This window comes from Aphelocoma coerulescens, chromosome 10, assembly GCF_041296385.1.
Source record: "Aphelocoma coerulescens isolate FSJ_1873_10779 chromosome 10, UR_Acoe_1.0, whole genome shotgun sequence".
Classification (NCBI taxonomy): Eukaryota; Metazoa; Chordata; class Aves; order Passeriformes; family Corvidae; genus Aphelocoma; species Aphelocoma coerulescens.
The window spans coordinates 14059972-14087420 of NC_091024.1; the positions used below are offsets into that span (position 1 = coordinate 14059972).

At 39.9% G+C, this 27449-nt stretch overlaps 1 protein-coding gene across 3 annotated transcripts in view; it reads right to left on the bottom strand.

Moving 5' to 3' along the window:
* ALDH1A2 (aldehyde dehydrogenase 1 family member A2) overlaps nucleotides 1–27449 on the bottom strand; it is a 56567-nt gene that overhangs the window by 22316 nt on the left and 6802 nt on the right. For 2 of the 3 annotated variants that reach the window (XM_069026221.1, XM_069026219.1), the window contains 4 exons: nucleotides 8684–8788; nucleotides 8311–8451; nucleotides 6592–6721; nucleotides 1513–1574 (listed from right to left, as the gene is read on the bottom strand). In XM_069026221.1, the coding sequence (XP_068882322.1) occupies nucleotides 1513–1574; nucleotides 6592–6721; nucleotides 8311–8385 (267 nt within the window). In that variant the 5' untranslated portion in view covers nucleotides 8386–8451; nucleotides 8684–8788. Of the gene's footprint in view, nucleotides 1–1512; nucleotides 1575–6591; nucleotides 6722–8310; nucleotides 8452–8683; nucleotides 9264–27449 lie in introns of all 3 variants that reach the window. The other variant, XM_069026220.1, reaches the window with a different exon arrangement.

The window sequence follows — 27449 nt, forward strand, 5'->3', positions numbered from 1 at the left end:
GGAAGCTGGGATGTGAAAGAGGATGAGGAGTTCAGTGTTAGACTTGCTGTTTAATTTTATTTTTGAGTAACATATTTGCTCATGCAATGGCCAAGCACATGCAGTGGCCTGGGCTGTCCGCTGGGACTGGTAGCATGGAGGAAATACAGAACAGATCAGCAGTGGTGTTAGAATAGATGGATATGACAGCCATCTTCAGGCTTTGGAGGACAAAAGTGAGGGAAGAACGAACATATATCGTAGATGGCTGGGTACCCTGAACAAAGTTTTACACATCTAAACTAAATAAATCCTGCTTTTGGCCTGTGGCCAAGTTTCTTCAGCAGATCTGTCAGTTAAGCTCAATGAAACAAGCATAAGAGATGTCCAGCAACACTGGAGTTAGGTGTTGGGGTTGTTATTTAGTAAATGCTTATCCATGTGCCTGGCTGAGAAATGGGGACAGAGCTGTGGAATCTTTCATTCATAAGGACCAAGTTAGGAGAGTGTGTAGGTGTTTGCAGGACGGCTGTAGCCACAGACTCTCTGAGTCATTGCATGTTTCTGTGGGTTTCTGCCGAGTGCCAAACACAAAAGCCACCCCTTAACAAAGACATGAAGTAACAACAAATCTAAATAGGGAAAAAGGGCTTAACATTGTTAAAGTAATCTTTTCTGGCTGCTCCTCTTGTAATGGAATTGCTCCGTGTTTCTGTTTAGTGGCTTTGTGGTAACATGAACAAAATAAAAAATCAACATCAACAAAAATTTCTGAGAATGGCCTGATCAGTCCCCCAGTGTTTTGTCAAACAAAAAAGCTTCCATGCAATATTTTAATAGCTATATGTAAGCCTCCCACTGAAATTTCTGCCAAAGCTGGTTAACTGGCTCTTCTGAAAAAGTTACCCTCTCAGTGCAATTCCCATGCAATGTTCAGCAAGATTATATTATGAGGGTGTCTGTTGGGGTGTAGGGGGGAGTATTGGATTTGATGAAGTGATGTGTTTCTCTCTCACAACAAATAAAACAAATATTTCATGTCTTCTATTAGCTACACAATGTTAATTGCAATGATATGTCTCCTGGAGTTTCCTTTACTCCTCCAGCCTTGTAAAAGAAATAGCAGGAAAGAATGGAATTAAAATACATCACAATCTCCCAGGAACTGAGGAGCCTGTTAAATCACAGTAAAAACTAAATAAATAAAGAGACTACCACAGCAAAGCATCAATTTTCCATAAGTTGTGTGAACATCCATAACCACTGACAGCATATTAACACTGTGTTTTGCTTTGCTTGTTTTAATCATGTGAATTCTATGACTTGAGAATTTAACTCCTAATAACAGAGCCTAAACCCTATTAGCATGTTCAAATAAGCATTTGCAGGGAGGCTGTTAAAGATATGTCAACAATATGAGCTCAGCTTTTTTCGTAATGGAAAACACACATAGCTGAAGACCATGTTTTATGTGTCTTTAAAGAGAGCTGGTTCAAATGAAAATAAATAGAAAGCACTAGTAGAGATACTCACAGGGATGATCTGTCCACACACTCCAATGGGTTCATGTCTTGTAAACGTAAAATAATCTCCATCTGAAACAGATGAGCATGGTTACTCTCAAGTGCAGTTTGACTTGGCAGAACAAAAAAAAAAAAAAATTGAAATAAAGGGGAGAAAAAACCTCTAAGGATCAGCCTTTGATGGCAGTAAAAGAAATAAAGAAGTCATGGAAGTGTTTTTTTGTGAGCCAGCATGGGAAACCTAGGTTCAGGAGCAACCTAATTGTTCTTTCTGTAGAACAAAGGAAGCAGACTTCCCGTCAGAAAGTAACCTGCTTTGTTCCTTGGGAAAGAGCTGTACTGCACAAAAAATTGCAGTAGCATGGAAGCCTCAGCTGATTTAAGGGTGAGAGAAGTGAAGAAAAAGTCACAAAGGCAATTTCCTGAAATGCGTGAGTGGAACACAGCAATATAAAGGTGTATCTACAACCCGCTGTGGGGTTATAGAGTAATATTCAGCTGACTCATCTGCCATTGAGGACACAGGCAGTGTGAAGTGACGGAATGATGTACCACAACCTGTAGATGTGGAATGAAGAGGGAAAGTTTGTGACTTGTGTCACTGAGCATCATTTACTTCTGTGGTCTGGGTGCACATGCTGAGGTTACACATGCAGGTTTCTTCCCAGTTTACAAAGAGCCAGAAAGGGACCTGGTGTGTGGGGACCAGTTAAAGGATCTGTTAAGGTACTGTCTAACCAGTAGCTTTGTTAGCGTGTTTGGCCTGCATCTGTGCAAAATAGATTTACTGCCCCTTTGTACCTCAATGAATTTAGCTCAGATGGTTTTCAGTGAGGCTGCAGCTGAGGGAAAGGCTATGCTAAAGGCATGAGCTGAATGTGCCCCTTGGCCTGTAGTGCTTGGTCATCTAGAAAAACTCAAATCTCTTAACTTGGGAAAATAATTTCAGCTAAGTATGTGAGAATGATGAGAAGGTTACCTAGGCTTAATGGCAGGAGATGATTTACCAGGATAAGAAAAGGTCAGACAGCGGAAGGGAGTAAGAGGAGGAGGAGAGATTACAGGGCTTTTGCTCCCATTGTTCTGTCTGACACAGGGTATGTGCTTTCCCTCCCAGGCTGGGCTGGGAAGTGGCAGCCCTGGCCTCTCCCCCGTTCAGTCCAGAGCTGCAGCTACCCTTGTGCAATATTGGGGAAGGGCCTAACTTCACAATAGAGAGTGTGTTTTGGGAACCTGCTGCAATGTCCTCTAAGATATATCTGGTAACAATAAACAGGTTAATCCTTAAAATTTCTTGGGTTTAAGAAAAGACTTCAACTTGAATTTGATTAGAAATAACTTATTTTCAGGTCTGCTTGTTTCTATCCATCTACTTTACAGGATTTGCTTAGTAGAAACCCGAGCTAGAGTAGATAATATGTCAGCTGGGGGCCAGATACAGAATAATTATGAGAAAGGTAACAATAGTCTGCAACCAAGCCAAGGGACAGAGCAGAGAAAATAAAGGAGGAAGGGAAAGAGAAAAAAGATTCACATCAGGAAAAGTCAGAAGAAAATAGTTTATCAGTTTGTTTGCACTGCATTGACAAAACATCGTTGTAACGTTTTGATCTCCAGATGTTTAACAACTCCGCAATGGAGATGAGAATATTTGTGTCACAGACTGAGATGATCGGTTTGGTTTTCCAGGTTATCTTTCACAGATTATAGCAGTGGTTCACAGACTATAGGAAGATTCATCAGATCAGACAGAAGCGAAGTAGAAGTCAAAATACAGAGAAGTACATACAAGCAAAACTAAGTGCTCAAGAGGAACACAGAGGAGTCGGCTAAAAATACCAGCTTGTACTTGGTAGTACTGTGAGAGGTGTGTTCTCAGCCAGAAGGATGGTGGCAACATAACAGTAACACAGTTACATTAGCACTGTCTGACTTTAGATCGTCACTGCATAATCACTGCCACATGTCTGCGTGCTTCATCACACAGTTATAGATAACCTGCACCTCTTGCCAAGGCAGACAAATGGTGGTTAATTCTGCCCAGTGTAGGCAGAACGTTCTTTCCGCAGAGCGGTGCCTCCCATGCAGAGCTGCTCTCCCTGCTGTCTCCCACTAGACTCTAAGACAGCTGCCCCTTTTGACACCTACTTCCAAAGTTCATCATCCACAGACTTTCTGTCAAGATGGGATTTTTGAGGTTGCTTTCTAACAATATCTTTGGGAACATATGTGACTTGAAGTTATTCAGAAGCCTTGGATGTCTCTGGACGGGCCAAAGATGGATCTAAGAGCCACCTTGTCCATAATGTAGAACAAGCTGTTACCATGGCAAAATAGCTCAACAATTAAGTGAGCTTAATTCCGTTATTCTAAACAGTGAGCATAGAAAGCTCCCTTGTGCTTAGAAATTATACAGGACACTTTTAAAATGTTTGAGAGTTTTAAGCAATGCTAATGACACTTATTCTAAGATGCTGTGGCTGATGATTGTTACTCTTATCCTTTACTAGCTGGCTGCCAGAAGAACATTGCCTGAGAGGGATCTGACACTGATCTCACAGCCAATCTAAAATTTTGTCTTAAAGGGATATTTTTAATATACTCAGCTGAAGTAAACTGTCATTCTGAGTCCTCACTGATATTAATATAGAGCAAGATCAATTTGCAGCTGCTTAGCACCTGGCCCAAAGACTTTCATTTTTTAATCAGAAAGCAAGTCCCATTTATCCAGGGATCTCACTTTGGGACAGCAATATCTTCCACAGATGTGTTTGCTCAGATTTCCATCAGGAGTCTCCATCCTGGATATTTTATTTGCATAACAACCATAATAGAGTTCTATGCCTCATATAGCAGGACACAGCAAACAAGGGGGTGAGGAGAGCTGAGTTGGTTCTTTAAAATATATCATACCATATATTGCTTTAAAGATACATCTCTGCTTGCATTCAGTTTATTAGTTTAACAGTTTCTGGTCTAGCCTCATTCTGTTTTAATTTAAATCATCAAGGCTTTACGCATGGGAGCAACCAAAGGGCAGTCTGAAGGTTTTGTAGCTCTGGGACAAAAAGGAATGTGACTGTAAAATGCACTGTTCTACTTGTCTATCAATTGCCTATTTTTATTTTAGTTATAAAAGAAAACTTCAAAAACAACAACAACAACAAAAGATTGGGAGTTTTCAGATTTATTAGCATACTGAATAGAAAGAGAAGATTTAATAGTGGGGGTTTTTTGGTTTTGTTGTGTTGTTTGTTTACCTTTGGTGAGCTGATGGTAAGTGAATGTAAAGAGCACCCTTGTTTAACACCGGCTTTGCCCTAAAATAGCCTCATGAGAATGACAAATTTATGGTGTGAAAGTAGAGGAATAAAGACAAGTGTTAAATGAAGAACTAGTTGATACCCTGAAGATATGTGAATGGATTTAGGATTCTACACTACTGAAAACTGTGTTAGCACAAAGTTTGCATTGAGGAAGGCATACTGAAAATGTGCCTTCCTTTTGCCCAGCATAGCCCACCTCACTGAAAAAAAATCAGGTTTTATCCCATAAGGTACTTGAAACCAAGAATAAACAGAGAATATTTATTCTCCTTAATCTGGTAATGCCTTTTGGTGGCTGACCTAATTTCTGTGTACCTGTGGGGCTAAAGAGTGAGAAGGAGGCATTCACTGACCAGAGAGAAAGAGATTAGGGAACAGGAAATTTGCTGAATACATGAATTTATGGTGTGGTCTGCACTTTTGTATGATTAAACGTGAAGTACAAGCAGCAAAACTGGGATTTATCAATCTCAACCTAAATGACTGTGGAAAACTTTGAGTCCTTGCAGGAATGTCTACACCTGAAATATTATTATTGTCATTTCTTTGGTGCAAGATAAACACCAGTCAGTGCACCCTGCAATTTTAGTAAGATGAAACACCAAGATGAGTAACACTGTAATAAGATGTTTCCCTTCTGAAAATTTTGGAGGCACATTTTCAATTTATCTGCTTGCCTCACTTGGATAGTTTCGTGCTTTGCTGTAGAGAGGCAAGTGAGTGCACTGCAGATACTGTGCCACACAGCGAAACACCAGGGATATAACTGGGCTACAGCAAAGGGCATTTACCCCTGAGTGTGCCCTTCTGGCCTTACTGGGTAAAGTGGAATAAACATGCATGTGCAAGGGACATGTGCACCATGAAGCCAAAAGGAATCCACATAATGAATGTTCGTTTTCCTTAAAGCTTTTCCAGAGATTTATTTTATGCAGGTGAAAGATCTGTACATTTATCTTAATGACTGCACCTACATAAAGTCATTTTCTGCTATTTTGCCATGTTGTGTAATCATAGCATTTGGTACATCTAGTCCAGACTGTAAATGAATATATTCTCATCAGAAAATGCAGCCTATATTTGTTAAACAGCTGGGAGGGAGGGGAAGGAGGAAGAGACTTCTTAAATAAAAATAATGGTAAGGATTTTTTTGTATTTCTTTAGCAAAAGAGTAAGAACATAATAACTTCCTAGCATGTATGAAGGTTTATCTCATATATACAATATAAAATTCATCCCACTGAATAATTTGAAGAAGCATCTATAGCAAAATATATCTCATATGTATGTAGTTCTCTACAGTAACATTAAGAGCACTCTCAAAGTATAAATTAAGTTAGATCCAGTGTCAGTCACAAGTAAAATTATTTGCATAAGCAATGAGAAGATATATACAAACAAGATCTATACATAATGGTACTGTTTCTTAAACAGGCACCCAACACTATTTTCATGAGTTTCAACGTGTTTTTCAGGCTTATATGTTGTGCATTTTTATACATGTATCAGTATTTAAGTGTAGGTATTGAGTTATCTCCTTCTCAGATGGACACATGAAACCAAGCCCTCCTCACATGTGCATATGGGGCAGAACAAGAGCAGGGCCCCCAGTGCTGAATTTCAAACATCTGCTTCAGCAACACAATACACACTGTAAGAGCAAGCCAGGCTTCTCCTCTGCCTTCCACGAAGCTGTAAGCTACTAAGCCTTAGTCTGGCCATGAGAAGGTTTAGGTGCATAGCTGTGCTTTAATTCCCCTTACCTACAGGAATGGTCATTCCGTGGATTTTGTCTGCCCAACCGGCATAATACCTCAGGGTTTTTATGACTCCCTGGAGATCTACATAGAAAGCTTGGAGGAATGGTTTGCCACTGTTCAGTGATTCCATAGTCTGCAGGACAAGAAAAAGTTGAGAGATGTAAGTATAGTAACATTTTTGAACTATCATACTTAAGTATTCACCATTTTAACAGCTCTTGAATCATGTCAAAGATTTTAACGAAGACCAATCAGTTGCACCTGGGTGTAGTTTTAACCCAGAAGGTTCAGAACAATTATCTGATCCCCTTTATTATTTCCTTTTTGCAAATGTGAACAAAAAGTATTTTCCTTAAAAAAAAATGAACTGGTTTCTTCTGGAGTATTCTGGAATGGCTGTGATTTTAAGAACATATGTGTGTGTTTGTGTGTGTTTGTCTGTCTGTCTGTCTTGTGGGTTTGTGTGTGTATCCACATGCATGTACATGTGCCTTTGTGTACTTTGAACCTAATAGCCACTGTGTTTGGTCCAGATCTATAAATGCTGAATTGCTTTAATCAGGAGCCAAGATAAAAATGCCTGTCAAACTGGGTTCTGTTATGTTAATGATAACAGCTGAGAAGGGGCTCCTTGTAACCTTGTATTAATGATCTGAATCCATAAAGAGAAGAATGGACACATCCCTCTTTATATAATTGATGTGAATATAAAAATTTCTCTATATGGTTGCCAAGACTCCTGCTGAGGTCTGAGATATCTATACTGTACAGCCAGTTTATTTATTGCCATTAAATAAACAAACTTTCCTCTAGGGAAGCTCATAAATTAACAAGCTAATGTCTTTACTTTTTAGTTAATATTCCTATTTTTAAAATTGTCTTATAAGCTATCCTCTTAGGGGTTCCTAAGATCATTTAGCAAAAAAATCCAATAAAATATCCTAAGATGTTGAGTAGCTTAACTCATTCTCAATAGCTGTCTAATAGAAATCATTAAGAATGGGCAAAGGATGCTTGTGTGTAACACACCAACCATCAAATGAGTTTCTATAGAAAAGAATTGAGGCCTAATTCTGCACTGACTTATATCCCCAAGAGCAATTAATGTCACTGCCTGCAGTGCAACTCAGTAAAGAACTCAGCTCTAGAAATAAAAATTAAATGACAGGCAGAGTAAACTTGATTTGCTGTGCACTTCCTTCTCCCCATGGCGATTTTACAGTATCCGCCGGTGATAAGATGATTTAAGTGTTGACAAAGCTGGAATTAAGATGTTCACAGGCTTAGTTCAAAGCACTTGACATGCGGAAAACAACATTAACAATGCCACCATTGCGATGGCTTCATCCGAGAGTGAAACGGTGCCACACTCGGAATTTGTGTCACCAGCTGAGTGTCCCTAAGCATCTCACCTGCCCTTCCCTTCCCATCTGCACAAATCATTCCAACCTGCCATTTCTTATTCTAGAAGAGTTGCAGGTGTGCATGCCAGGCACACACGAGTGCACACATCTGCTTTTGTGTGATGTCCAATTGAAAGCTGATCTGAGCCCATTGGAAGGCTCTTGTTGATTTTTATGGGTTTTGCATCACGTTGTAAGTGGACAGACCCATTTCAGCCAGGAAGCCATTTCACATACAATTCGTATCAACCCATTCATGAGCTCTCAGAATGTAAAAACTGACAACTGATTTAACTATTGATTTTTATGTGCCACTTACAGCAAGAATTGCCCTGTCCCTTTCGACCAAGTCTGCTAACTTATCCAAAAGATGGCCTCTTTCCGATGCATCCATTCTCCTCCAAACGGAACCAAGGGAAAAAGCCAGCCGAGCTGCCCTCACTGCTTTGTCCGTATCAACCTGTGAAAAGGAAGAAACAAATTGAAGACACGGGTAAATAACACAACCAGGTTTATGGAATGGGCTGTTATACAAACTTAGTCACGTGATGGGTTTTGAAACGATGATTAATGAAAGAACTGTCCAACAGTGCTGTTCTGGACTAGTTGCTTTGATCTATTTATACATTTCTATTACCTGTTATACATTTAATTTATACATTAAACATATAGCCATTCATAGGATACGTTACCTTGTCAGCTTCTTGAATCTCACAGATCTGTTCTCCTGTTGCTGGATTATATACTGGGAATATCCTTCCACTTTCAGAATTCTGCCACTCATTATTGATGAAAATCTAGAAAAGGAAGAAAAGTCATCAGGTCTCCTGCATGAACAAACAGTAATGTATGTAACAACAAACTCCTGAGAAAAGCTGCAGATTCTAATACAAAAGAACTGAAACTTATTTTTTCATGTGAAAATCACAGTTTTCAGGAGTTCAGGCTGAGGTCAGCTCGAGATGTCTTTCTGTGTTCTATAGTAGTGTCATTATAGAAGCAACATCAAAGTCTAAACATTGGTTGATGTTCAGATTTGGTTCAAAAACTGTAACAAATAAACTAAAATAAGAAATACCTGTATCAGAGAAAAAGCCTTGAAACTGCTGGAGACAAGACAAGGATTTGGAGTAATCATTCAGTTCAGTAAGTAAACATGTAGTCACTGATACATCCCAGTCAAGGCTGAATAATCTCAAACATCACAGTTCTTCAATACACAGTTAATTATGGCTACAGTGATGACTTGCAGCACAAAACTAACTTGCTTATCTGCTAGGAACAATGGAAATTGTTAAATTCTCTCAGTGTTGATATCATTTTAATTGTCAGGGGCAAAACAAATTTAAATGGTAATGGTGCTGACAAGAGCTGTCTTGAGAAAGGTAATGACAAATGAGTTTATTTAAAGTAGATTTTTACTGGTAGCTGCATACGTGTCAGTTATTTTCTGCTGAATGACTTTCAAGAACAGGATGTAATTATTTATTAGCAAATATTAAAGAAGTCACTACATGAAAATGACTTGAGCGAAAAGTTTTCCAGGTACTCAGACTCTTCCTGTCTTTTAAATCTTTCTAAGAATGAAAGTTTTCAAAAATTCCAGGCACCATTTGGGTTCCTTGGAGTCCAGATATCAATGTACTTTCATTGGATTCCATGAAATACAACTTTAAATGTGTAAGAGGATGTCCTGGCCTCATTGAAATACAAAGGAATTTTACCCCTGACTTCACTGAAGGCAGGAGTTCATGCATAGAGAGAAGGAATGTTCACCACCTGGGGTTTTTTTTGATTACAGGGCTGTGTTTATAGAGACAGGGACCCTTTGAAAGCTTGAGGAGTCTCAGTTCCAGTCAGAGATACACAGGTGAGAGAAACTGGCCCATCTTTATACACATGAAGGCAAAAATACATCTGTAGAGTTTTCAGTTACCAGACATGAGCTTGCTCAACCTATTCTCCAAGCCAAATGGAAGTCCTGTAGCTGTGTTCCTCTCAGCAGGGCTTATTAGCTCAGGCTCGGTGCCACTGTAACTGCAGTGACACAGCTCCTGCTTCAGAGCTCACTCGTGTCCAGCTCACTGCAGCTGTGTGTGGGAGGAACCTGTGCCTGCCTGGAAAATGCCCTGGCGGTAGAATAACCGTACATGGAAACCAACAATTACATGTGCTTTTGCTATGATGGATGCATTTCTGTTGTGTTTCCTCATCTTCCCTATGCCTCAAACTTCAGCCTCTTTGCTGTGTGCCCCTCCATCCATTCCAGATTCTGTCCTTTATTTAACTCCCCCTTGCCCCTTTTGTTTAGGTTTTCAGAGGTTGCTGAACCCAGGACCTACCACACCACTACCATTGCTTTCTTTGCATGCTCTAATTTATCCTGAACCTGTTTGTGTCCTTGGACTGTGAGCTCCTCAGACCGTGCTGGTGCCTTCCTGATCAGTGATTACACTGTTTGGCAAACCCAAGTACTGGTCCCAGTTAGGATACTCTGAAGCTAACCCAAAATGAGAGAGTGAAAGAATCACCAGTATGATCTCTAGTGACTAATACCGTAAGCCAAAATCCTCTGGTGTATCATTGTCACTTTTAGACTGTAAGTGAAGCAAAGAAACACTGAGGTCTGTGGCCTATGTGGAAGAAGGAATTTATCTGGTGCTTTCCACTGAGTTTTCTCAGAGTTAACTCTGCACCCAGCGTGTGTGTGTCGAGGGTGCTGAGGAGGGAGGGGAAGGGAGAAAAACTTCCAGCTTCAGGAGCAGATGGCCAGAGAAGATGTAAGCATGTTTGTTTAAGGTGACAGGATGTACATAAACACATGGGCTTCTTGTGTGAGCTGCATTGAAAGAATAAAGCAGTTTGGTTGAGTACAAGAACCTGAGAAATCGTGGCAGCCACAATTCAGTACACTTCCCTTGGAGAAGTGGTCTGTTCTTTTTTAAATAGATTAAAAAATGTTAACTCCATTCTGCTGGGATTAACACCTATCATCAGGTTTGCTAGTACATAGGACATATATTTGTTCTTGAAATGAATTTCACCATGGGAATGAGAAATAGAGCCTTGGAATTACAAAAGAGTGCTGCAATTCAAGCTGACTGGAAGGAAAAGCTGTATGATTTTATTGAATGCTCCATTTATCCCACAGATTTAGAAAAAGAACAGTAATAGTAAATATTTCAGATAGGACATGGAAAGGATCTATTTGGCATAAAGTTAGAGCTGAAAGCAAGAGAAATTGCTACTGTTAATGGTTAATGTTAGTTTCTTCCTGTTCCACTTTCTATAAACAAGGTATTGCCTATACAAGCTCATTACTGTAAACTGAGCACATTTAAATTGGCAGTAAAATCAGAGTATTTACTCTAGTGCACAAATAAAGTACCTAGTCCCATGTTTTGGAACAGTTTCAAGTCTTGAAATCCAGCAGCTGGCGGCTTTACTAGCAAAGCCTTACACTTAAATAATTCACTTTTGAAAGTTTTAGGTGTTCTGTGTCAGGTAGTACCATTCAGCAGATATTCCTACCACCGAGACGCAGATTCTTTTGCAATAAATTTGCATTCACAGGGGCTTTTATAACTCTTCCAGCACTACTGACTCCAATGGCTGTTGATTAAACGTATATATCCTGTACATTTAATCTGACTTTCATTATGGCCACTTCGTAAAAATGCCATGAAATGGAGAAGCGATGACACATTGCAAGAACAAGGAATCCCTGCAAAGCCTCAAATTGGGTTTTTTTCTCCCTTATTTATAGTGACCATGGTAAAGGCTAACTCTAAATCAGGGAGCATATTTGACAGCAAATGTTCCTATCTATGGATTATATATAACCCATCCTAAACACCAGATAAAAAAGGGGTAACCCTAGAAAAAGAAGGGCTTGCTTCCATGTAAATCATGCTACAAATTGGACAACACCCAGTGAGTTCATTGTTCAACCTCAATTGTGAAGGCTATTCACATTTACTATTCCCCTGGAATCAATGTTAATTAAGGCTGACTGGGGCTATAAATCAGCCTTTGGTTTTTACAACTTAATTCAGCATTAAGCATATATATGTAAATAAAAGGTAACTGATTAACCACTTGAGTTTTCCAGGAGTTACTGAGGTAATTTATTTTTGTTTGAGTCCTAGTGTTACCTTTGTGATATGCAGCAGGGAGAAGAAAAAGTCTATAGTGTGTCATGCATTTGCTATGTGGTATTGTGGTAGTTAAATAATCTGGCCTGTTGGGTGCTATCAATAGCATTGTGCCAAAAGGCAAAGGGAAGAAGGGAGCACTTGAAAAATCGTGGAATACACAAACATTTTGTTTGCCATTTACTCTCAGCAGAGCCAGTAATGGCAGTCACGTCAGAGCAAGAAGATAAAAGGCAAACTTTGCTGCTGTACTGAGGTGTCCCTGTCAGATCAGCTGTTTAGCCAAGAACAAACCCAAAGGCAAAGCACACAACGCCTGCTGTAGGTGAAGAGTCTGGCTGCAGTTGGTGTGCAGTGGGCTAAGGAGGAAACCAAGTAAGTTTGTTCCCCAGTGACGCCAAAGGGGCCAGCAGAGCAGGGCAGAAGGAGAGCTGGGGGTGCTGGGGAGCTGGAAGTGCAGGTGCTGGGGTATGTGAAGCTGGGGGGGATGGGAGGGGCCGTTCCAAACAGTGCAATGTGACAGGCCTGGGGGAAGCTCCTAGTTGCCCCTGTGAACATGATGCCCCTGGGAGTGGCATCATTCTCATGAGATCTCATCACATAGGTCTCTGGCCAATTTCTTTTCCTTTCCAAAGGAAAGATGGAAAGGGCATGGATTTTCCTAAAAAGAACAGCCTTTCTGGTACTGACAATAACCTCTTGTTCACATACACGTGATCTCATAGATCTTTTGCTAGAACTTTGCAAGATAATGGTCCCACCATGTCTTCACTAGGTTCAAATCCTGCCTGTGGTTAATTATATATGGCCTCTGTTGACAGAGTTCCACAGCGGTGATCAAGAAAGCAATCTGACTCATCCTACAGGTCAAGTGACTGTTCAGAGCCTTGAAGATACCACATCACACCAACAAGTATACAAAAGAAAATTAAACCAAAGTTACAATGTAAAAATTCCAAGTTACTTTGAGACTGCTGACATGTAGTTGGAAGAAAATCATACACTGCATTTTGCACAAAACCTGCATTTCACAAGCATTACACACTGAGCATTTTGGATGCTCATCAGTTTTGAAATCAAGCCAAGAGTAAATGTTTTTAGCATAACACAAAGCAAATTTAGCTTTGCAAATAAACAACTACAATCTCTTGTTTCAATAGCCATCTGTCCCAGCTGGCTTAGTAATAATTAGCAACTTAATGTTCATTTCAAACCATGCAGGTAATTGGAGTGATAAGTATTCAAAGAAGAAGGGATGTGTACAAAGCCAGGCTGGACATTCTTATCTTCAGTGCAGTAGTAGCAAAATTTAGACCAGGGAGAAAATGTGTTTTGTGGTTTTGTTACTATGTACCACCAAGGAAGTACTAAACAACTGTCTTTATGAGTGTGTGTATAAATAAAATTAATTAAAATACAGCACAGAACTAATACCTCTTTTGCAGCTCTTAGTTGAAGGAATTTTGGTTTCATGGCACAATTCCCTCTGCTGTTAAGCCAGGGGCTAGCCCTGGATTTGGGAAATGGAACTGATTTTTACATTCACTGGGGATTCCTGCATGCTCACTGCCTCTTTTTTTATATTGTCTTTCTTTAAAACATATAGGGAAAAAAAAGTAATTTGGGCTCTCTTAATTCATAAGAGTAATCAACACAGGTGGCAACAATGTAACTTTTCATTTCCTTTCTTGAAAATGTTCTCAAATGATGTGTGAGTGAAATGATGATCTACATTCTTAATTTGATATTGCTTAGTGATGATGTCATCAGACATTTCCTTCAGGCTCCCCAGCTGTTTCACTAAGAACTTCAGGCAGTGGACAGACAGTGGCCTAGCATTCAGCTCTTTGGAGGTGGAATTATTTTCCCATGGATTTAATAAACAAGGTTTTTGTGCTGTTGCAGCCCCAGAAATGTTTTTTGGTACAGGAAGAGGATTTTAACATCCAAATAATAATGGCTTCCCACAGGAGATTTGGTTCTGGATGAATGGAGGAAGGAATGGGAATTTCCTAACTCAATTGATTTAGTAGCTGGTTATAGTTCATTCCATCAAAGATGTTTTTTTCATATGTGGCTTTTTCCTTAGAGAGCTTTTGACACTAAATCTGCAGGGATGGGGGAGGGGGCATCAGATGCCAAAGTACTTTATAAGAGAATCACAGCTGCTTGGCCCTCAGCATCTTCTCAGAGCTGGAGGCACTATGAAATGCATAATGGCACTTCTTTTTCAAGGGGGGATGGACAACAATTTTAGAGGCATGCAAAAAATCCAGCAGCAGCGTTTCCCTTGGTAAATACTGCATAACATCCCAGATACCGGGCACCTGTGCCTCAGTCTGGTCAGGAAATTTCATATCCTTTCCCATCTCAGAAACTTCATTTCCTCTCCTTGGGAAACATTTCAAGAGTCCTAATGATTAGTACGATTGTAAGGGAATGAACTAGGTGGGATTGCCAATCAGAGGTGCAGCTTGTTTATTTTCACAAGCCTTGTTTTCCTTTACTTTTATGGCTGTCTTGATACAGCAGATCTCTCACATTCTAGAGTGTGTTGTGAGGCACTCCTGGGAGTGACTGGAAGGCAACAGCTGGCTATGGAATCAGTGAAAACCTGGTTTAGAAGAAGGCACTAGGGAAAGCAAAAGCCAATGCCAGCAGTCTGATGGCTGAATGACTGGTGATAGATCAGCGGTGCCATTTTATTTTATTTTTAAGAGGATTGTTCAGGTGACCAGCAAGAGTCACTGCTTCTTGCTGGCAGTTCACAAAAGGTGAGTAATGGGCTTCAAGGCCAACCTCCCCAAGCACTATCAGTGCAGAATCCTGCTTCTGAGCCATGAATGGGCAGTGCCAGTGGTTGCAGTGCTTTCAGTGGATACCCCTGCACGAGCCAAGGCAGCCTGGCTGGACCAGCACCCAAGCACAGGTGGTTCTCATGTCGTTAATGACCCCAGAGCAGAATCATCCTCAGAAATTGCCCAGATTTTGGTTCTTTACTGAGATGCCTTTCAGCTGTGGAGGAACTGTAATTGTATGCGAGTAACAGTGAACTGTACAGGAACAACTTTGCACCAAATTTAATTCTGGCAAGCAAGCTCCTGTGGGCATAGCTGGTTTTCAGCTACAAGAGGTCCAGAGTACAACAAAAGGAGAAATCCAGCTGGTTTCAGTGGGAGCTGAATCAGGCCCCAGCTGAGGAAAAGGAATCAGTGGCAACAGCCTCCAGAGGGATGTTTGTACCGGGAAACAAAGCTGTTTCACTGGAAACTTGACACATGCTCTAGAGCCTGTAAGATCTGAAAAGCCAAACAAAACCAGAATATGTTGATTTTTCTTTTTCCTCTTTGGCTGCTGGGTTGTCCTTCTCTCTCCTTACTCACACCCCCCACACCATTAAAAAAAAAAAAATTGGAAAGGAAAAAGAGCTCTGTTTTAAAGCTCTGTCTGTTGTGGGGTGCTTGTTCTTTTTTAAAATCTCATTTGGACCTCAGAGCCTGAAAGATAATGTCATGGCTTTTGGATGTGGTGTACCATAAATGGGGCTTTCCTTCATAAATTCAAACTTGAAATTTCACTCAAGAGCCCAAACTTGTGAGTGTACTGAGAGGGTTGGAGAATTTTAAACCTTTACAAACATACTACAACATACAGAGGATCAAAAAAGTGGGATCAGAAATAAAATGCCCAAGAAGTGAGTGGGGCTGCTCTGGTTTTGCTGTCAGTGCAGCAGTGTGGCCAGCTCTGGTACAATTATGCTTGTGCAAGCCCAGTCCTGTGCCAAAGGCAGGTGTCTGATGAGCAGACCAGGGTGTTTACCTTCTCTGGGTGTAAATCCCAAATAGCAAGGCCTGAGTCAACTCTACCAAAATCAAAGCCAGTCCTTCGTACAAGTGGACTTTGGATCAGAAGCCAGGTATTTAAAAGAGGTGAATACATCAAGGTTCAGCGACATGTCAGCCTGTGTAAATGAAGTCAGGCTTCAGTGTGGCCGACATGACCTGGAGGAGGATTCCCATGATTGAGCCCTAATGGTGGCAGGAGCTCGGCCCCTTTTCAGTCCCAGAGAGGTGGGAGAAGAGGGCAAAGCAGGACCTGTCTGCAGGGGCTGCTGCCCTGTTCTGCTCACCTGATGTTTTGTTCAGGTACTTAAAGGCAGCTAGGGCAAGTCCCCCACTGAGCCAGCTCACAGATAGAATAGGTTTAGGGAATGGTATGCTAGGAAAGGGGTGTGATGGGAGGAGAAACCAGAGGAATCCAGGGTCTCTGAGCAGCAAATGGAATCGGAGGAAGGGCTTGAAGCCTCCCGTCAGTCTGCTGTGAAAGTGGAATGTAACATGATTTTTTCTCCCCTATGTCCCACATCCCTCACACCAAATGTTTGACCTGCCTGTCTTCCTGTCTTAATTAGTCTTCTGTCTTTCTGGGAGTTGGGACTGTTCTTCTGCAAATGGCAGCACATCAGACAGGGGAAACCTGTCATGTTTGTTTTCTAAGCTGTAGGGGGCACACATTTGAAAAAACTCCCAGCTTATCTAAACATTTTTGTTTGTATGATTTTGAATTAGGAAGTGTGAGTAATTAGTTAAGAAGATTAAATAAGTCTTAACAACATGCAGTAGCGTGCTTACTTTCCTCCTCCCCCCAAGTATTTCCTGCACAAAACCCTGGCTGCCAAACTGTGATGATACCCTTTCCTATTTTAGTTTCTCACTGTGCCACATGCTGATACAGCATCCGTTATTTCAATTCACTCTCATTAAAGGGATTATTTTGCGCCTGGTTGTTCAAGAAAATTAATCTAAGGAGAAGAAACTTCAGATTGTATTGTCTGTTGAACTATGCCCACCACAAACATTTTACTCCTTTTGGCTGCCTTATTAAACATGTGGGAAGAAACTTTGCTTGCAGCACATAAAGGCTTTCCTCAAAGTAATTTTTACTTTTTTCAGTTAATGAAGAATTTATCTGCTGTTAGTAGAACAATACAGGAGCAGGTAATACATAGCTCAGGTAATATTTCATGTATTCCTAAGAAACTAAGCTCCAAAGCTTTACTTATCCTTTCATCAGCGGGACTGTTTAATTGCTGGAGAAGAACATTCATTCTCTTTCTTTAACTGCATCAGAAAACATTGCTTGTGAAACCAGGATGACTAAAAAATTAAGTATTCTCTCCATTTTCACTAGTAACAAAGACAAGCCATCAGTGGATGAGTTGGGCAAGGATGGCAGTGGTTTTTATGGAGTATGATCCTTGATGTCACTTATTGCACCTTAAAAAATGAAATAATTAAATATTTTTAAAAATCCACTACATCAAGAGTGGAGAGGAGGGAGTATTTGTTTACAGAATCAATTATTGGGCTGTCACTGGGCTTTAATGAAGTTGTGGCTATTAAGAACTTGATCCTGGAAACCCTTCCACAAGCACTCATTTGAAATGGTGGGAATGAGGAGGGGTTTGTACAAACAAGACTCATATTACTCTGTGTAGTTCTGCTGTTTTTTGCATTGTTTGTGCATTGCAAGTCCTGTGTGCTCCTTATGTGTGACAGAAAACAGTGTGAGCTTTTTATCTGTACATGGGAAACATGCTCTGCCACTTGGAAGGACTTAATCTCCCTTGTAGGTAACTGCCATTTTAAATGTTCGTCACCAAGAGCAAGTTCTTACTTAGAAATTAGCTGTGCTGCATAAATAAATATTCCTCCTAGGATTTCAGACATTATAGTCAACATAGAAAAATACAATGAGCAAATTTATTTTGACTTAAAAGCTCTGCCTGAGAAAATTACCTTATAACTACACATGAGAAATTGCTGGAATGTCAGCTTCATTTGCAGTGGCCCCTTATGGCCTGATCACCCTCCCTGGCACGATAAATCACTGGCAAGATCCTTACCTTAACACGTTTGATCTCAGCTCAGCAAGACTTGGTTTTGATGTGAAGAACTCCAGATCTGTTAGGTCAGAGACAAATAGCAGAGCCACTGACCTGCAAAGTGCTAAGTCTATATTAGACCCAAGTGAGCAGCCTTAAGCTTCTGAAAAGTTTGCCTTCACTTCTACTTTGCATCCTGAAGCTTTTCAAATATTACTGTTAGCATGGTTTGTTAATGATTCCAGAGACATTTCCTTTTGTGCCATTCTGCATGTACAGAATCCACAAAAAGCATGTGGTGTGAGAAGCTTTGTCTTGGATAAACTGTTAGAATTATCTGCACTTTAGAGAGACATGAAATAAAACTCATTATTTATCAGTTTCTTTACTTAATTTACACAAATGGCTTGCACTGGCCTTTTTCTTACTAGACCACGGCTAACGATTTCATAAACATTTACATTCAAAATCTGAACTTTCACAAAGAAAGTTTTGTGGCCACTCAGTTTTGCAGCCTTGGTTTGAAAGTATTCCTTATTGTCCTGGTTAAACAGTCACTTATCTCTACGATAGTAAGCAGGAGTGTTAGTCTACCAGAAAATTGGATGTTCTTAATGGGCTTTGGGGGAGAATAGCTTTGCATCATCAGCATTAAGTTAAATCACATTAAGTACCCACTTACAACATAGGGATTACCACTTATGACATCTTTGGTGAAAGCCTTTAAAACAAATTGTTGTGTTTGTTAGAAGAAGCTGTGAGATAACAATTCCCAGAAGTCTGATTTATAAATTCTTTTTTGCTCTTCAAGAACATGCAAAGGAACCCAACATCTCTCATTCAATGCTGCAATGAAATCTCTCAGGCTGGAAATTATTTTCAATAAAAAGTCTTGGAAAAATACTGATTTATTTAGTTTAGAATATTCTTCTGGAGAGAAGAAACTGTGAGACTCCCTTTCCTCTGAGTTCAGCTCTGATTTATCCTCCCGTTCTTTCTGTTGATTAAGTCATTGCCTTTACATATACAAAACTGGAATAGGCCATTCTGCTTTTTATTATTCATAAGGTTGATATGGGAGAACTGGGTTTAAACTGTCAAAGTATCCTGCTGTGCTTGCATACCTGACAGATTTACACCTCAAAGTACACTGTGATGCTAAGGCTAAAATTGGATGTGGAGTGTTCTTGCAAGAGCTGATTACAGTCTCAGTCAAATAGAACACTTGAGGATATACCAAAATTATGCCAATGATTGATAGAATTTAACATTTTTATATATATGACCGGCAAGCTATTCTGTATAGAGATGAAGGCCTGCATGAAAAATGAGCTCTTCTATTTACCTTCAAATAGAAACAGACTAGTAACTTTGAGTATGTAAATGAAAAACATGACCCTAAACTTTTGCCAAACACGCAGTATTAAAAACATGGACTAGGGCAAACCCAAAACCTGGCTATACTGAGCTTTCCTTAAATGAGCAAAGTGTGCTGTAAGTCTTGTCAATAAAGAGCCTTCCTTAAAAAACTTGAATATTCATACATACAGTCCCAAGATCCCCCTCTCCTCATTTCCTTTAAAATTCATGTTTCTTTTCCCCTTTCTAACCAAACTCCATTTTTCTCTGCTGGAGTGCCTTGTAATGATGCCAGAATATGTTTCCCTGCTGTTTACATGACAGGATTTATGCCTGTAGTGAACACAATGACACATGATCGCTAAATGGCTAAAATCACTATCAAGACTTTAATCTGAGAAATTTTTCACCCAGACATTGCAAGTACTATTGGTATGTAAAGGTATGGAGGCCAGTATTAATTACAGCAAACGTGTCACCCCCTTCCTGCAAGGAGCACACCAGTGACAGCTGTTTGTGAAGGTTCATGGCAATGCAACCTTTGGCAGGTACCTGGTATAAGGTATGTTGCCAATCCAATCCAGTGAGTAATAACTAAATTCCCATGGGACCTGGCTGAAGTCAAATGTTGCTATTGCTGGTTCACTGCTTTTAGTCTCCCCAAAGACCATTTAGGCAAACAGCTGGAGGAGCTGACTACAAAGGTTCCCAGTCATAGGAACCACTCCGGGAAAGCAGGTAAAGGCTTCTAACCAGGAAATAAGTTATCAAAGGATTTGTCCTGTTGCTTCCTCAAGGAAAGAAATGAACTGAGACAGAGAGCAAGAGCATGAACACATTTGCGTTTCATGCAGAATCCAAACATTAAAAGCAATTGTCTTGGCTGCAGGGAGGAAGAGCTGTGCTGCACCAGTCAGTGAGCATGTTCTGCACTGGGCTTCTGCTTGGCATCTAAATAGAAGGGCCTTCCTTCTCCCTCCATGCTGGAGTGCCTTACTAAAACAAAACCTTTGAGATGTGAATAGAAGCAATCCCAGAACTGGAGTTCTAGTACTGTCACCGCTTTGCACTTATGGAATATTCCTCCTCCTAAAGAGAAGTACAGAAGGGAGCAACATCACCAGCTCCAGCTTCGTCTGAACTCATTATGCAGATCTTGCAGTAAGGAGGGCACTGCTTCCCTTACAATGCTCAGAGGAACAACAACAGAGAGAACTTCTGATAAAGTGACACAGAAAGAGAGCAAAGAGCACAAAGAAAGGGGTCTTTTCATCTGTACCACGTGTGCATGTATAGGTGAGCACACAGAGAAGCATACAATTAATAACATACAGAAATGCAGACATGCATCCACAGGTAAACATCGGCTCTGAAATTCATCTGTATTGCCATTTCCCAGAATACCATGTACAAAAATAGAGGCTTGATCTCCTTGTAGTCTGGCTGGTTTAGCAAGAGATCCTGCCTCTGACACTGACCTACTGTCTGAGTTAGTCATGGTTACACTCCCCCATCTGTGAAGGAACCTTGTCACAGTTTTACAGTGAGGCTGAATCAATTAATGCCTTCTGAAAGATGTGATGGAGCAGAATATTAACACTTGCAGTTGAGTGATGCCAGCTAAAAACATCTTTAGTAATGTAACAAATGGATTTAAAAATCACTACAAAGGGTTGGACCACCAAGACTCCTAGGCCCTCATCAGCATAGCTATAGCACATTTAGTGTTACTCTTATATCACAATTTCAAATGGATTGTGAAAAAGCAGAGCTTGATTCACACCTTTCAGGAAAACAGCATCCAGTAAACATCACAAAAGGGAAGAGGCCGTTAAGTAGCTGTGGTAAAGAAAGTGTGATAAGGACAAAAAGAGGAAGACCAACAAAACATCAAGCACTGATGGAAAAGGGGGTAAAGGCTTAGCAATATGTCCTGAAAAACAACTGTGCTTGTTTCTCAAGGTCCATGCAGGCCATTCCACACAGGACTGCTGCAACAGCATGTCACAACTGAAGCAACTGGAAAAAATAAAGTAAGTCCTTTGATTTGGAAGGAAGGTGGTAATTTCTTACTAGTTTTGAACAACTCAAGAATAAACTTAAACTATTTCTGTTACAGCTGAAAAGAAACATAAGCAAATGTAACATGCATATGTTATGGTAAGCTTTGAAAATATCCAGTGGAATCGGGACACTGCTTTTATGTCTGGGTGCAAAGAATGTTTAAAATATACTCCAAATATGTTTCAGACAACAAAATGAAGTGTTCCTTAAAATAAAAAGAAATCTATGTATCCACCTGTCAGTTACATAAATTCTAAAATCAATTTGACAATATAAAGAAGTATTAAACCCAGTTTAAAATTAAATTTTATTTTAAGGACATTTTACACTAGCAGAGTGGTAAATAAAAGTGAGGTGCAGTGTCATGGGAAGTGCTTTTGCAATTGAGCTGAAAAGACTACAGGGTTTTTCAACTAACTAGATCACAATTTTCATCTAGGTCATCTTATAGTTGGGAAAGAAAAGCACAAGTGCCTATAAACTAGCCTAAGAAAGCTGAGTGTGAAAATGGGTGATCTGGACTGTATCATGGAGAGGAAAAAAACGAGCATTTTTTGAGCATAAGGGGATGAGAATTATCAGAGGCATACCACACTTTTTATGTGTAAGCTGTGTAGGGAGGACAAGTCGGGCTGCAGAGTGGGGAGCAGCTCTGTGTGCAACGTGTTGCGTGGGCACTGCTTGGAGGAGAAGAATAACACAAAATGCAGACCCACAGATACAGAAGCAGTGTAGATCATGAAGGATAATACCAGGAGTGAGGTACCAACTTCTAAATAAGAGCAACTGAAGTGACACTGAAGTGGTATCAGAGAGGAAAAAGAGTATGAAGGCAGTAAGGCTGGTGCCAAAATAATTCCGTATTAGTTCAGTGAGAGCTGCACTGAAATAGTGTGTAGAGAACAGACTTTTCTGTATCCTAATGTAAACAGCATTTGACATAGTCCTGTCAAGGACTAAAAATTGTGTCTGAACCCCTGAGAAATGGTTACCATGTAAATAGTTCCAGCTTCATTGCAGGAGAGAAACACATGAAGAAGCCCTACTCTCTGGGATACTAAACTTCAAGAAGCAGATTTTTTTTAAAGAGGAAGTAACTTAGAAACTCCCTGCTTGAAGCTCGGAAATTAAAATCCATAGAATCAGCATGGAGGCTTAAGAATGTGAAAGAGTCAAAGATGATTTGCATTCCCAAGGCTAAAAACGGGAAGCACAAGCGAGAAAATAAATGGGGTGGCAAAGAAAGAAGATATGAGAGGAAAAGAAGGCTGGAAAACACAAAAAATAAAAATTTATACTAAATATACTAAATATTTTGAAGACAATTACCAAAAAGGTAACACAAATAAAACAGCCAAGAGAAGCTTAAATTAAGTAAATAAGCAGATATGGGCTGTGGGAGAGTCACTGGATTCTGAAAACAACCTGGCTATGGAAGGGACACTGAAAATAGTTCCAGAGGTGGCTACTCATTTTGGGGAGATCCTTATTTGGCTATCCCAAAGTAGATTATATTTCTGGTCAAAAATTAGAAAAGCAGAGCCACTAGTTGGAACACTAGAAAAGGACAGATAAAATAATTGTTCTGGGGAATCATGTTTACTAAAAATCTTACAGCAGTAGTATACCAAAAATCATTTAAGGGCTGTGCCCAGGATAGGCCCAGTGCTTCATTCCCAGTTGTGCTACAAGGAGTTGAAATAAAGTTCCTGAAATAAAGAGAAATCCTGAATGCTAATGCATCTCGGTTCTTCCAGTTTTCAAAAGCTAAGGCATCAGGAATTGCTTAAAAGCCACTAAGAGTGTACCAGGGTGATGGTGGGGTGATGAGGAGGATGATGATGATGTATTAAGTGGTGGTTTTTCCCACTGAAACATGAGAAAACAATGCCATAGCACAGACCTGGAAGAATCTTCCAGTTGGAGAGATCTATTTCAGATGAAATGTACACTCGAGGTTCTAACCAGCTCTAATCACTTGGGGCCAAATTTAAAGCATGCTGACCTATTCACAAGACTATAAAATCAGCCTTTATAAGACAGTCTAAAAATACCTATATTTACCCAAAACTATAAAGAGCTCTGCTTTGGAAATAAATCAGTCTCACTTTAGAGGCAAGACCTTACCTGTATAAATACACGTGTTTGGAATTTCTATATGGAAAGGCACTTTCTGATAGTTTCTGAGTAAAACCTGAGAGATTTAATGTAATCACTGCCACAGGACCAGAGCATGGTAAGAGGACAGTGACCCCCTGGCATCCTCTTTCCAAGTTCAGCAAAGGGGCTGCAGCCTGTTTTACCATGCAACACTTCTGGTATCTTCATGACTTTCCAAATGGATTTTTTTGTAACTCACTTATTTTAAATTAGGGCATAGTATAAATCCACATGGAAATTAGCAAACATACCCTTTCTGTAACCACACCGCCTGCTGTAGGCCCCTCACAGCTGTCCCATAGCATCCCCCTAGATTTTGAGTTCAATTCAAAGTCTTCATTACCTATGAATCCCTCACAGATTAAGGTCTATATACCCTAGTAGTCAGTGTGGTCCTTGTGTTTTAGCCTCCAGCTGAGGCAAATTGAGATTGAGCTGACCTTAAACATTTTCACTTGGGTCACAGAATGTGATGTGGATGGTTCTCTGCAGTATTTTCCCACTTCAGTCCAACAAAGCTGGAATGCATTATGTTTCAAGTCATAGATAAAACTATAGTTCACTAGGCTCTCTGTGAAAGGCACTGACTCCAAGTAATCAAGGATTAGGTCCTTTTTTTCTTCTGTCATTTGGAAGACTATTGCAGCAATGCTATTGCAGCAACACTTTGATGTGGCTTCACATATCACACTTTTAGTAATGAAGTGCTCCTAAAACTTAGTTCACCATGTGACTTAGCATTGATGTGTTGCATTCATGTCACAAAGGTAGATGACTATTTACAGAAAAGACTGATGAATAGAAATATGTTTTTGGAAAAATTCTGAAATAGGGAACTTGTGTTTTGGAGAAAACCAGATAGGAATACGCAGTTTGAACAGGAATTCATTTGAGTAAACACAACAGTAATGAATGATTGAGCCCTTGGATGGAAATAAATTTTTAGACTTTATCGTTCTCTGCATAATACTTAGTAGTAAATCTTCACACAGTTATTCATGCACTTACTGTGCTTTAAGTAGGGATGCCAGCCCTTGTCTGAGGATTCCTCACTAGAGAACTGCATAGAACTGCAACTTTCTGAAGATTTTTTAAACCTCTACACATCTATTCTTATATTACATTTACACATAGCTTCCTAATGATCTTGTCTTTGTTTAAATTTGTTTTTTGTCTGTCATTTTTTTCAGCTGAACTAGATTTCATGTATTGGTTACTTGTTTCAGGGAATGAGTTCTACTCCTAAAAAACCCCAAACAGATAAAAAGCTGTGGGGTTTTTTAGAATTGGGGAGAATTAAAGAATTTTCAAAAAATAATGAATGTTACAGTCCAGCCTTACAAAAGATAGCTACAAAACTGTAAAAGAAGAAATATGACTATATGCAAGACCTGACAAAGAATTTATGATACGGACCACTGAACTCATCTTTTGTCATTTATCTCTGTAAATGTGTGAGATTTCTTGGAAGATAGTTAGTCAAATGAGGAGCCGAGATGAATCAGTGGATATAATTTATTTAGACTTTAAAAAGGCTTTTGATGATAAAGTCCTTAGCAAGAGGCTATTAAGGAAAGTTAGTAACCATATGGTGAAAGATAAAGTCCTGCCATGGATTAAAAAGTGGTTAAGAGATAAGATAAAAAGACTGGAAATAAACGGATAATTCTCCCTGGAAAGAGGTTAATAGCAAGGTGCCCCTTCATTACTGTGACTGGCAATCGACATCTTGGCTCACCTGTCTTTGCAGATCATTAATAGTAAGGTACAGAGTTTGTAGATAAAAATGTTCAGGCTAATCAGAGTATTGTAGAAAATATGATGGGGGCTGAAGTGAAATGACATTTGGGCAACTCAAAGGAGACGAAATTTGCCAAAGGCAGGAAATACAAAGCCAAGCCTCTTGGAAGGAAGGGTTCAGACAACTTCTGGATGCTGATCTGTTCCCACTGATTTGCAATGTCCATGAACAGCTCACTGAAAGGAACTGCTCATGTGCACTGTAAAGAAAGGAGGACAACTGGATCCAGTGGTTCCATGGGGTGGTCCTCCCAGGCAGTTTATGGTAGTGAATAACTTCAAACTGGCAGAGCCCATTAAGATCTGCCAAGAACAATTTTGCATGGACAGGGAGATAGACAAACTGCATCAAGAATTTTTGGACTGTGGGATTTATCAGAAAATGCACAAGATAGAAATGTAATATGGAAATGCACTGGAATTGGTGAACTTCTGTGGGAAATGTTGCTGAAGGGCAAAATAAAACGGAGAATTAATGAGGGGTTGTCTTTTTTTTTGTCAGAATGAAAGAGTGAGAGTGTGAGAGCATGTGTTATTCTCTGCTCTGTCCAACAGCATGATTATTTTTGGAGCAAAGACCTGAATCCTACTTTTCCTTCATAACTGTCCAGCCTACTGGGCTATCAAGCTGATGTCTCTGAGACCTCATAAATACTTAGAAGTGAATTATCCAACAGCAGATAACATGAAATTCTTTCCAAAGACAGCCAAAGTTGGCAAAATTTGGACATATTCCCCATCAGAAATTAGGGATCCATATTAAAGTTTCTGCTCTGTTGGCTTCAGAGCAGGGGTATGAATTTGTCTGCCTTTCAACTCAGGCAAGTGCTCTGATAATTACAAGCCTTCTGGTTTTGGTATGCAAATAAATACATGGATCTTTTGCATTTGAAGACTTTAAATGTTAAACATTTTTTGCAATGAGAAAAGCAATGAGAAAGTCTTTCAGTGCATCATCTTACCCTACCAACTGGACAGAGCCTGCAATATATTATTATAAAGCTTGATGTATTAAACCAGGGTGCATTTTCCCCTAAAGATCCAGCCTCTCCCTGCAGATTCAGCACAGTGAGAGGTCACTGCTACCATAGTTACCCCTCAGTAACACAGTAGTCTGCTGTAGTTTTCTAGCTGGGGCTAGTTCAGCCCAGTGCTTTCTGGGTTTTTAAGGCTCATGGCTGTAGTGGCTGTACTGGAATAAGGAAAGGCAGGGGCTGGATACACATACGGCTATGCTTGTTTCTTGTTCCCTCATGCAAAACTTGGGTAAATTGGGTTTGTACAGAAGACCATAAAAGTTTGGGAGGAAAGAATAATCCCATATTCAGGCTGCTAATTGGAAAGGAGTGCATAAATATTTTGCAATCACCATCTGAATTGATGGATTGTAATACTAAACACAATGAATACACTAGAAGAGAATTCAAACTGCAGATTTAAACAACAGTAAATCTGCATACAATATGTACACTAAAACATCAAATGTGATGATACAGAGTGGAATCCCTAGTGTCAGCATCAGATGCTGAAGTGTTCCACAAAGTAGAAGTAAAGTACTGTTCTATTTGTCTACTCTTCATGCAAACATCTCTAATTTTCTGTGCCCCATCTTTTGCAAGAGGACTGTGCTCACCTACGTGACCCAAAAGCCAAGCTGGTTTTTTCAAGCATCACTCAGTGGATATGAATTCAAAAGGCACTAAAGTAGCTAATTCAGGGAAAGACAGATGGGAAAGTACATGTATTCATCTCTTACCTGAGTTTTGCCAATGCTTGTCTTCTGTTCAAAAAATAACAAAGATTCTGCATATTCATCTAAATAAAATAGATTTCCTGCCTCCTATCGTAATGTCAGTCAAGAATTTTATCTGGAAAACACGTGCTGGAAATTTTAATGAAAAAGGTAATGCCAAGGAAGTGCAATGGGAATGAAAATACTGAAACCTACCAATAAAGTACTTCAAACCCAGATGCTTATCATATGACAATCTGAGATGTATTTGTTAGCTTCTACCCAGAAGCAGTTTGCCTACACTT